The sequence below is a fragment of the Tasmannia lanceolata genome, unplaced genomic scaffold, assembly GCF_043159265.1.
Source record: "Tasmannia lanceolata isolate RefF3 unplaced genomic scaffold, GAP_Taslan_0.1 ptg000037l, whole genome shotgun sequence".
NCBI classification, from domain to species: Eukaryota; Viridiplantae; Streptophyta; class Magnoliopsida; order Canellales; family Winteraceae; genus Tasmannia; species Tasmannia lanceolata.
In genome coordinates, this window is record NW_027518714.1 from 63,014,808 (window position 1) to 63,027,151 (window position 12,344).

Genomic DNA, 12,344 nt, shown 5'->3' on the forward strand with positions numbered 1-12,344 from the left:
CAGAGGCAAAGCAGTTACTTGGTTTGTGTGTTTGTGAGGCCCAATGCGTCCATTCTAGATGCCCCTCCTTCATTAGCAAGGGCGTCTCCAACAGAGTTCCCCTCCTGGAATTGATGAGCACATGACGCCTTTAACCACTCTAGAAGGTGAAGAATGCCCCCATTCCGTGCACAGATGAGATCTTTGATCTTATCCTTTCTACACAAAAAAAGATATTGATATGGTTACTATCATTTTTTAATAACTGCACAAACTTTGGCTTGCCTTTTCCCTTTTAATTGACTTAAAGCATGTTGGGAACTGTAATAACCTTTAACAACTATTTAAATAATAAAAGGCAAGATGGCTTTGTACAATTATCCAAACATGTTTTTGAGTTGTTGCAAGCAAAAACCCTGACAATTTCTTGTTTTGACTTTCATCAGTGGCTATTTTATTGGGCTGCAACTCGGGTCGGGCGGGTCGGGTTTTGGAGAACCCAACCCTACCTGAGAAATATCTCGGGTCGGGTCGGGTCGGGCTTTTTTTTGGAAAACCCACGATTCCCAAACCCGGCCCTACCCATGATAAATCTCGGGTCGGTTCGGGTCGGGTCGGGTTTTTTCACGTTGACAAAATTTTTTAAAGAAAAATCTTATTTGGCAAGGCAACTCAACTCATAGAAGCATAAATTACACTCACATTACACTTGAATCAAACAATGATGTAATTACACTCACATCACACTGGAATCAAACAATGCTGTAATTAAACAATGTTGTAATTACAATCAAACAATGCTGAATCAAACACTTGAATCAACTCAACTCATAGAAGCAGAAATTACACTCACATACAGTAACAGTGGGTGCGTGGGTTTTCACTTTTAACTTTTAACTATCAATAGAAAAAAATGTACATACTATAACTTATGTAACTCGGGTCGGGTCGGGTCGGGCCCCTTCAAACCCGGCTCGACCCAAGATTCATGCGGGCTTTTGAATGCTCAACCTGGCTCGACCCGAAACCCATGAAACCTGAACCCAACCCAGGCTATTTTCGGGTCGGGTCGATGCGGGTCGGGTAAAACCCGGCTCGAGTTGCAGCCCTACTATTTTATTGTTGATTGGCCATAGGTACCGAGGTTTTTAATTTCAGCCGAAAAGTGTTGTTAAAATTTCAACCGAAATATTATGATTTCTGCTGAAATTTATGAAATTTCCACCAAAATTTTAAAAATTTGGTGAAGATTAAAAAAAAAGGTAATTGAACTTGTTATCTTTTTTACATGACTTCAGTGCCCTCATTCTTGGTTTTATAATTGCATCTTGCCGGTAATCAAAAGACAAGGAAGCAATATATAATGGGCGATGATATTTTCAGCCCCAAGCAGTACACATTCGCCCCCCTTTTAACGTGATTTGATGTTAAGAAGCGTTAAAGTTGCCCACTGTTCACGTTATAAGGGGGAAAATGCAGACGGGGTGAAAATATCATCTCCTTATATAATTAGGTCAGTGAATTTGCTCTATAATGGCAAACAATGGTTTGTTATCAATAAATTTTTATGAAGCAAAAAATATGAAAGATCACACAAGTTGTAACTCCAAATGGATTAGAAAACATGAATGGATAGATAGCTTAATTGGATATGCGGGAATTTGTATTACAAGCGAGTTGGAGAGTCTGTCAGCTTGAGCAATTGGCTTTGTATTTTGTCTTTCCACCGCTCCGGCGCTCTTCATTCTAAAGTTTTGTATTATATCCTCATAAGAACTTTGTTAAAAACCCGGTATATATGGGCCTAGGACTGGCCCAGAAGGCCCATAGAAGGGCATTGCTGTCATTAGCCTCGGCAATTGTAAAACCCTAGATACTACATCCCCTAAAGCCCTAGTACCCTTGAGCCCCAGAGAGTCTCTCCCTTCCACTTTCTTACTTTACTTTCAAGTCTCAACCTCTCCTTCTCCACAGAACTTCCCACTAACCATGTCGACCACTCTCCCCTACTCAGACAAGAAGAAGAAGAAGAAACACGTCAAAGAAGAAGAAGTAGTAGAAGAAGATTTAAAGGTCCCAACATCTTCTTTAGCTTTGATCCCCCCTGAAGCAGACGATCCCTCTCAAAAAGACTACTTGATCAAACCCCAGTCTTTCACCCCAACCTTAGACACCTCCCAATGGCCGATTCTCTTAAAGAACTACGATCGTCTCAATGTTCGAACTGGCCACTACACCCCTCTCCCCACGGGCTATTCCCCTCTCAAACGCCCCATCGCCGAATACATCCGATACGGAATAATCAATCTCGACAAACCCGCAAACCCCTCTTCCCACGAGGTCGTGGCCTGGATCAAACGAATCCTTAAAGTAGATAAGACCGGCCACAGCGGAACCCTAGACCCCAAAGTCACCGGAAACCTAATCGTATGTATTGATAGAGCCACCCGTCTCGTGAAATCTCAGCAGGGCGCCGGGAAGGAGTACGTCTGCATCGCTCGTCTCCATTCCGCCGTCCCCGAAGTTGCCAAGGTGGCTAGGGCGCTCGAGACACTCACCGGCGCTGTTTTCCAGCGCCCGCCGCTCATCTCTGCCGTCAAGAGGCAGCTTAGGATACGGACTATCTATGAGAGTAAGCTTCTTGAGTATGACCCAGATAAGCATTTGGTTGTTTTCTGGATTTCTTGTGAGGCAGGGACCTATGTTAGGACACTTTGTGTTCATCTTGGTCTGATTTTGGGCGTTGGGGGGCATATGCAGGAGCTCCGTAGGGTTAGGTCTGGCATTCTAGGTGAGAAAGATAACATGGTGACGATGCACGATGTGATGGATGCACAATGGGTTTATGAAAATTACAGGGATGAGGCGTATCTAAGGCGAGTGGTGATGCCGCTCGAAGTCGTTTTGACGAGTTATAAGAGATTGGTAGTGAAGGATTCTGCTGTGAATGCTATCTGCTATGGCGCGAAGCTGATGATTCCTGGGCTTTTGAGGTTCGAGAATGATATTGAGAATGGGGAGGAGGTTGTGTTGATGACTACCAAGGGAGAGGCAATTGCGTTGGGGATTGCAGAAATGACGACTGCGGTGATGGCAACTTGCGATCATGGGGTGGTGGCAAGGATCAAGAGGGTGGTGATGGATAGGGACACATATCCTAGGAAATGGGGTTTGGGTCCAAGGGCTTCGGCGAAAAAGAAGTTGATTGCACAAGGGTTATTGGATAAACATGGGAAGCCTAATGAGAAGACTCCTGCTGAGTGGTTGAGGAATGTGGTTCTCCCCACTGGGGGAGATTCAATGATTGCAGGCCTTGCGGCTGCAGGCGGACCAGTTGCGGTGAAAGAGGAGGCAGGGGTTGAGGAGAAGGGAGATAAGAAGAAGAAGAAGAAACATAAGGACAGTGAGGGAAAGAAACGTAAATTGGAGGAAACCAGCGATAGCCCACTTGCGGTGGTTGGTAAGAAGGTGAAGGTTGAGGAAGTCGTGGAAGTTGTTGAGAAGGAAGAGAAGGAGAAGTCGAAGAAAGTGAAGGGGGCGGTTGAGGAGGTAGTTGAAGTTGAGAAGAGTGTAAAGAAGAAAAAAAAGAAGGAAAAGGAGAAAGGTGAAGCTGGAGCGTCCGATGAGGAGAAAGTACATGACAAGAAAAAGAAGGAGAAGAAGGTTGAGGAGGATGAGAATAAACCGGGGTCATCTGATGAAGAGAAGAGTGTTAAGGAAAAGAAAAAGAAGAAAAAGAAGAGCAAAGAGATTGATGATGCCATTGCCTTAGCATCACCTACTATCACTGTTGAGAATGATGAAGATGCTGCCAAAACCGAGAAGAAGAAGAAGGTTAAGAAAAAGAAGAATAATGACACTGGAGAATTGCAAGAATAGGGATAGGTAGAAGGAATTGGGAACTTCACAATGGTTAAGAAAATTCTCAATTGTATGATTTGAAGGCACATCTCATCTTCTTTACAATTGGGAGTATGAGGCTTTCACAGACTTTAAGGTATGTTTCCTGCAGAACTAATTTTCATTTTAGCTCTGCATAACAGACTGGTTTCTGCGGCTGAATTAGTATTATCACTCATGATTTTGTCTTTTAAGGTTTTTATCTTATGTATCATAGGAATTAGAGAAATGCCTTTGTTGAGGTTTTCCTCTCATGGGCTAGCTGTTTTGAGGTTTTAAATTATGAATCTGAATTCTGAAGTGAATAACTAAACATCTACTTCTAAAGATCAATCTTTGATTATTTTACTACCAGTTGAGGTTATTAATTGAATTCTGTTGGTTATACTTTTACCGTCTTTATTTCCCTTTTGATGGTTCATAATGTCATCTTTAGAAGTTACACTTATAGTTACTGAGAAAGAGACAGCAAGCTGGGAAAGGAGCAAAATGTTGAAATTAGCAGTCTCATGACTCAAAGCTGTCCAGGAGACAGCAACATTTTATACCAGTAGTTGTGGCCATGGTTTGAAATTTTGGTTTCGGCATAAATTTCGGACCTAGCCGAAACCGGAATTTCAGCCGAAATTCGGTAAAGACACTTGAAGTGTCGTTTTTTTGGGCCGAAATTTCGGCTGATAATTTTGGCTGAAATTTGGGAAATGAATAAAAAATTAATATGTTTTTCCAAATTTCGCCGAAATTGACAAAATTTCCGAAATTTCGACCGAAATATGGTACGTTTCTCCAATTTCGGTTTCGGTCTTGACCGAAATCCAAAATTTCGGAATTCGGACAAAATTTAAAACCATGGTTGTGGCCGAAACATTAGACCATTTTTTATACCCATAAATTGTTGAGCATCGAACAAGTGATTGATTTGTTGAGAACGTGATACTATCTGGAGAAATGACCAGGCGATGATAGCAATTGTTAAACCATCTTTAATATCAGTTCGGAGGGCAACTGATTCTAAGCTGTACGTTCAATGTATGGTTCACTCAACATACTAGTGGGTACATTCCAGTACTATGGTCACTCAGTTTTAGTAATCTAAGAAAGAATTCTGCCCTTTATTTAGTTAAGAGAGAAGGTTAGCTTATTAGAACATGTCAGATAAAAGGTTAAAGGTAAACAAGTGATGATTTGTGATTTGTTATTCCTTCTGATAAGGTGGAAGCAGAAATAGAACTACCCTGCTTCCATGGAACAATAAAGTAGACTCATTCGCTTTATGGGATGACCGGGTGTGTGAACCACCAATTCATGATTCATCTGATGGAACAGTTGTCCAGAAGAGTTCAAGGAATTAACCTTACCTAATATTTTCCCTAGTACTCTCTCTCCATGTTTACCTTCTATTTCTGAAGGAGAGTTACTGTCCGGAAAGCAGGAAAGCAAGTCAAATGGAGTGAGGGGCTTCCTTAGAAGTGGAAGAATCAAGTGTTGAGCAAGTTGTTTCGTGGCTTGATTGATTGAATTCCTTGACCTAAACAAATGGGAAAAAGGTTCTATAGTAAAAAGGAGTGTTCCTTTACAGACCTTAAAGGGCAAGCTCTGCCTTCCACGAGATTGTCAGGTCTCCCTTGTATCCTGTCTTATGAGTTGTGACAGCACAACACAACTTGGTTATAGAAAAACATGCAGTTTCTTTTCCTTTCTGATCTAATTGGCACTTTTTCCCCATTCTATCTTCATTATTTTCTTTTGAATGGCTAAGAGCAAAATGATATTATGAAGAAAGAGGAGGCCCACAACCGAGATGGTCGGGGCTACAACAAAACTAAAACAATAAAAATACAAGAGAGAATAACATCAGTGCGGAAAAAAATAAAAAATTCCCAACTCATCCCTCCTTACCCAACACGGGCCAACCTATCTGCCTCTCCATTGGCAGATCTTTAAACATGCTAAAACCTTACACCAAAACCAGCTATTCTTTCTCGAATCACATCTATCAGCTCAGCAAATCTCCAGGGACGAGTGTGACTTCCATCTAACCACATGATCATGTTAATGAATTCTCCCTCAACAATTAGACTGCTAAGAATACCTTCATCCACTATTCTGAATTTCTGATATCTTGTTAGACCGATCTTAGTTCAGCCTTATTGGAATCTGTAACCCCAATTGGTTCAGAGAAAGCCCACTTAGTCAACCCCCTTTCGTCCCATAGGACTCCCCCAATTCCAGCCATCCTCGGATTGCCCAAGCTCGAGCCATCAAAATTGAGTTTTAGGAAGCCTTGTATAGGAATCCAATGCGGAGAGGCATCCTCCTTCCTCTCGCTGCTAACACAAATCTCCCGCCAGCATCTCCATTAATCAGATCCAAAAGTTAATCTGAAGCAGGGGTGAATCTTAACCCAAGAAATGAATAGGGAAATGGCTTTGATGAACAGATAATGTGATCTTTTAGATAAACCTCTAAACCCTCGCCTTTACATGTTCTCGTGAAAAAGCGGGATTCTTGGATGTTTAACATTCGAGCCATGCTATCAATCTTCCCAGTCGAAGTTCATTCGAAACTTGATTATCCAAGACATCTTGCCCTCCACCCATTGCATAGAATCCTTGACTAGAGCATTCTTATCCCTCGCCATCGCATAAAGATTAGGAAAAGCTACCAATAGAGTTCCATCACACAATTATCCAGCAAAATTGGCTTACATACAATTCTCCAGAGCCATTTTCCCATGAGGGCATCGTTCACATTTCTCAGACGGCGAATGCCTAAATGTCCACCTTAATTTGCGTACATACATCTTTCCAATTCACAAGATGCATTTTCCTTTTAGCTTCATTATTTTAATGATCAGAAAGCAAAACTGATTCTCTTTCTGGCTGTCATGCAGATACTGTCTTCACATCTATTTACTCCTTTCCTTTTTTAATGGTTTATTTTATCATTTCTATTTTGTTTTTGTTTTTCATTAGTTTGTACTTTGTACTTTTGATATAGCAATTAGCAACTCTCATCAGTCAAAACGAAAATCTTCCGAACCAGATGAATCTTCAGTTATGCCTGAATCTTCAGTTATACATGCCCTGGGTCACTATTGCAATTGCTGTAAACTCATTCGCTCTATGGGATGACCGGGTGCATGAACCACCTATTCAACCGCCGGAACAGTTGGCCAGAAGAGTTCAAGGAGTTAGTCTTACCTAATATCATTCCTGGAACTACCTCTTCATGTTTACCTTCTATTTCTGAAGGGGAGTTAATGTTCCAGGATAGCAACTCGAGTGAAAGGGCTTCCTTTTAAGAAGTGGAACAATCAAGTGGTTAAGCGAGTTGTTTCTTGGCTTGATTGATTGAATTCCCTGACCTAAACAAAATGAGAAAAGAAGATCTATGGTAAATGTTGACAGTTCTTGAAGGCAAACTTGCCTTAAGCGAGATTGTCAGATTCCCCTTGTATCCTGTCCAGCACAACACAACTTGGTTATAGAAAACCATGCAGTTTGGCTTCTTATATGATCTAATTGGCGCTTTCTCATTCTATATTTCATTATTTCAATAATCGGAAAGCAAAACTGCATTTTTTTTGAACTTTTTCTCTCTTACTGTTTCATTCAGATGCTGTCTTCACATCTATTTACTCCGTTGTGTCCTTTTTTAATGGCTTATCTTATATTTTCTATATTATTTAATTTTTCTTTAATTTGTGGTTTTTTTTTTTGAATGGTTAGTTTGTGCTTTTGATATAGCAAATAGCAATTATCAACTCTCACCATTCAAAGTGAAAATCTTCTAAAGCAGTTGAATTTTCAGTTATACATGCCCCGGATTGCTAGTGCTATTGCTGTAAACTCATTCACTCTATGGGATGACCGGGTGCATGAACCACTTATTCTTACGCTGGAAGAGTTGGCCATAAGACTTCAAAGACTTAACCTTACCTAGTATCTTTCCTGGAATTACCTCTCTATGTTTACCTTCTATTTCTGAATGGGTAGTTAATGTCCAGAAAGCAGGAAAGCACAGGAAATCAAGTTAAGTGGATTGAAGGGCTTCCTTGCAAGATGAAATGTAACAATCAAGTGGTTACACTAGTTGTTTCCTGGCTTGATTGATTGAGTAACTTTACCTAAACAAATGGGAAACAAGTTCTATATTAAAAAGGGGTGTTCGTTTACAGTCCTTAAAGGCCAATTTGCCTTCCGCGAGATTGTCAGATTTCCCTTGTATACTCTTATGACAGCACAACCCAACTTGGTTATAGAAAAACATGCAGTTTGGCTTCTTTTATGATCGAATTGGCACTTTCTCATTCTATCTTCATTCTTAATTCATCACTTCTATTTCGTTTTAGTTTTACTTTAGTTTGTGCCTTTGATATAGCAATTATCAACTCTCACAAGTCAAAGCAAACATTTTCTGAACCAGTTGAATTTTCAGTTATACATGCCCTGGATTGCTCTTGCAATTGCTGTAAACTCTCTCTCTCTCTCTCTCTCTCTCTCTCTCTCTCTACTGACAATGGATACTCTTACGTTGTCAACTATTGTCCTGAATCCTCTAAATGAAACTTGTCTTCTATTAAATTTATTCCTACTTATGGTTGAAATTTCATGTTGATGACAAACTTAGTTGGTCTCTCCTATGATCTAATTGCCGTTTCCTCTTTAACTGCTCAATATATCAATTATGAAAAGGCAAAGTAGGTGTGCAGGTCCGGGTCTTTGATTCCTGGCTGTGAGATTGGATTACGGAAGAAGGAATCAAGGAGGTATTGGCAACAATGGATTTTATATGGGTTACATTATGGGCCACTCCATCTGTAGTCCTTGTGTTCTTGTTTGTAGCTCTTCTTAGCTTCTTTTATGTTTCTGTTTGTGTCTCATCTATACACATCGCTTCTCTGTGTTCTGTTTTTATGGCTATGAGGTGGAAAATATAGTATCCTCTCAGATCTGATTGAGTTTGTTAAACTTGCCTACATAGATTTTCCACACTTCATTAGAAAAGACTTTCCACAACTTCATTAGAAAACCAGCTGTTTGTCTCATCTCTTCTTGGTTAGTTGAAATTTTTTCCTGTAGTCCAGGTGGTCCGATTCATTTATTGAGATCTCATGGCTGATCATTAGTTTCCTTAAGAGTTTGTTGAGGAGCAAACTAATTAATATGTTAGTAAAACACCTGTCTTGTTATGAAATGACGATTCTGAGCCTTCAGAGTGTATAGTAATTATACCACAAGGGAATTCCTTATGGGCCCGTTTGGATACTCCTTGGATTCGGATTTGGAGGTGAATTTGGATTTTTAAATCCAAATTCGGCGTTTGGCAAGCCTTTATGACATCTGGATTTGGATTTGAAATCCACAAGATTTACAAATTCCTCGTGTTAGTGTGATTTTTTGGATTTATAAATCCTTTCTGCGAGTATTTATAAATCTAAATCTGACCCGTAAGGGGTTAAAATGACCAAAATATACCAAAAGTGTTAAATGACTTGAGTACTCACATGACATTAAAAACTGATCAAAATACATCGTATTAGGTAAAATGACTAGAAAACCCCCGAGTCAGGCAAAATGACCGAAATACCCCTATACCAGGTAAAAATGACAATATACCCCCGAGTTGTACAAAATGACTAAAATACGCTTATGACATAAAAATGATCAAAATAACCTCATACAAGGTATAATGATTAGAATATCCCAATATCATGGAAAATTACTAAAATACCCCTAGATCAAGTAAAAATGACCCATGGCTCATAAAAATGACTAAAATAACTAAAAAGACTAAAAATACCATTATGAGATAAAAATGATAAAAATACGTCATATTAGGTAAAATGACTAGAAATACCCCTATACCAGGTAAAAATGACAAAATACCCCCGAGTCGTGCAAAATGACTAAAATACCCTTATGACATAAAAATGATCAAAGTAACCTCATATAGGGTAAAATGACTAAAATGCCCCAAGATCATGAAAAATTATCGAAATACCCCTATATCAAGTAAAAATGATATATGGCTCATGAAAAATGACTAAAATGACTAAAAATACCCTCATGAGATAAAAATACGTCATATTAGGTAAAATGACTAGAATACTCCCGTGTCATGCAAAATGACCGGAATACACCATACCGGGTGAAAATGACCAAATACCCTGAGTCATGGGAAATTACTAAAACACCCTTATGACATAAAAATGATCAAAATACCCCCATATAGGGTAAAATGACTAGAATACCCTTAGATCATGGAAAATGGCTGAAATGCCTCTATATCAAGTATTTTAATGCTTTTTGGTTTTGTTAGATTTCAAATTCAAATCCAAAGAGCATCCAAACAAAAAAAAATTAATTTAGATTTGAAATCCAAATCTATACGTGGTCATCCAAACGGCATTATTTATAAATTTGTGAATTTTAAAATTCTTGATTTCAAATCCATGGATTTTGAATAGTAATTTGATTTCACCTTCGAATCCAAATCCTATGGGTATCCAAACGGGCCCTTTATTTGTATAGTAATTATACCACAGTGGAATTCCTTGTATTTGAATATTTCTGATTTTAGTGTGTATTTCACCATGGCAAGGTTTATACTCTCTCTCTCTCTCTCTCTCTCTCTCTCGTATTTGCATTGGGTTCAATGTTTTTTTGTAAAATATATCCCAGAAAAAGTAGATAAATTTATGGAAAAGTATAAACATGGGAAATGCAAATGACAATTGTTGTGGATGGTAATTTTAAAAGCATGGTTGTTTCCTAATTTTCCCTTTGTTGCATTTGTTGGTAACTTGGTACCAATGCTAATTCTAAGGCGTCATAAAAAAATGCCAATACTGAGGAATGCTTCAACACTTTTGCTAAATTTGGGAAGTGAGGAGAACTTGACATTTCTGGTAGGAACTGAAAGATGGGGAGAGGGTGGAAAGAAGAGAGATGGCGACATTGATTGATAGTTTTTTATTAAAAAAGTATGTTTGAGTCGCTGCTCTCAAGGCGAGGGTTTTGTTCTAGGGCAAAAGCTATTACTCCAATTGGGTCGAATTGGCTCAAATCCATCGTGTAAATTTTCAACTGCTGTGTTCCTTAGCAGTTATCACACTATCTTATGGTGTAGGGCGAAAAGTTTTCAGGATCATGGGGGCAAATTCAGTTATGTTTTCTCCCATGTTAACAAACTGATTATTGTGGGGGGTGAAATATTTGTGGGTTAATCATTTTGATCCTTGTAATTGGGTCAAATACGGTTTATTTTTCACCTCAAGCTTTTACAGACCAATTGGGCTGAATCTGGTTTGCAATATAGTGAAATTCAGTTTAGGGTTTCTACCGCCCTGTTTACTATCTTATAGAAGTGCTAAAATGTTTTTTGGTTCATCAAGTTGAGCTTTTACAGTGTTCCTATGGGCGATACGTAACATCTGGCTTTCAGTACTCTTAAACTTCTGGAAAGCTCATATGGGCGTCTTCGGACGTTGGTGTAGCCTTCTTTGAATCATCGAATGAGAACCCACAAATTAAGAAACAGATGTATTGGCTAAGGCATTGACCGTGATGTTTTAGTAACCAGCAACCAATTTCCCACAGCTTAACTGCTGCTCTCCTTTTTGTTACTCTTATTGGGACGCCTCGTCCTATGTTTTTGTTTTGGGCTTAAATGATTCAAACCATTCATTTGCTGGTATTCACCGTCAATGGGCAGCGCCCCTCAAATTTTTATCTATAGATTATTATGACCACTATTTATTATAGGGTGTAATGGCTCGTAAATTTTTCTTTAAAAAAATGAAGGCCTCCGCAGATGGCTTGGAGTGCCTCATAAAAAAACAGTAGTGCTGATAACATTTCCTTAATAAAATCCAAATATCCAATAATATGTAATATTTGTGTTATTGGGAACGATTCACATTCAGGGAAAAACAACACACATTATTGGATGTTAGGATTGTTGCAATATCGTGATTTCTGAACAATAAAAGCTCCAATGCAAGGGCTATCAAATGAAAGGTCCAGATGAATCAAAGATGGGATCCACTATGCTGTAGTAGGGCACCACCTTTTATTGCAAAAAGGTGGGGCCCTACTGAAGCATTCATCTGTGTACAGTTTAAGACATTGTGTTCTTGATGGATCAGATTGTATTGGTTCCTACATAATCTGAGCTTTAGATATATCATGCAGTGCAGAAATGAGTAATTCTAAATTGGAGATCCGCTGCAGATGGGCCGTCCATAACAGTCACCAAACCAAATGCCCTCTTCTTGTGCAGACTTTCACTCTGTGTGGACCAGAAGAATCAGTCGACCCAACTGTCCTCATAGAAATCAGGGAAATCAAAACCTCCTCACTCCAATGAGGAGTGAAATTCGTTGACTATTCAACCTCCAATGAAAATTACACCACTCTGTTAGGTCCACTGCACAATTCCTCTTATAAATACAAGCCAAC

The 12,344-nt window shown here is 39.2% G+C and overlaps 1 protein-coding gene across 1 annotated transcript; it reads left to right on the forward strand.

The window, feature by feature from the left end:
* The first annotated feature begins 1,836 nt into the window (after positions 1–1,836).
* On the forward strand, positions 1,837–8,167 carry LOC143860078 (H/ACA ribonucleoprotein complex subunit 4-like). Its single transcript, XM_077370593.1, has 2 exons — positions 1,837–3,976; positions 7,693–8,167. The coding sequence occupies exon 1, from the start codon at positions 1,969–1,971 to the stop codon at positions 3,856–3,858; it is 1,890 nt and encodes a 629-aa protein (XP_077226708.1). The 5' UTR covers positions 1,837–1,968; the 3' UTR covers positions 3,859–3,976; positions 7,693–8,167.
* Positions 8,168–12,344: the final 4,177 nt, after the last annotated feature.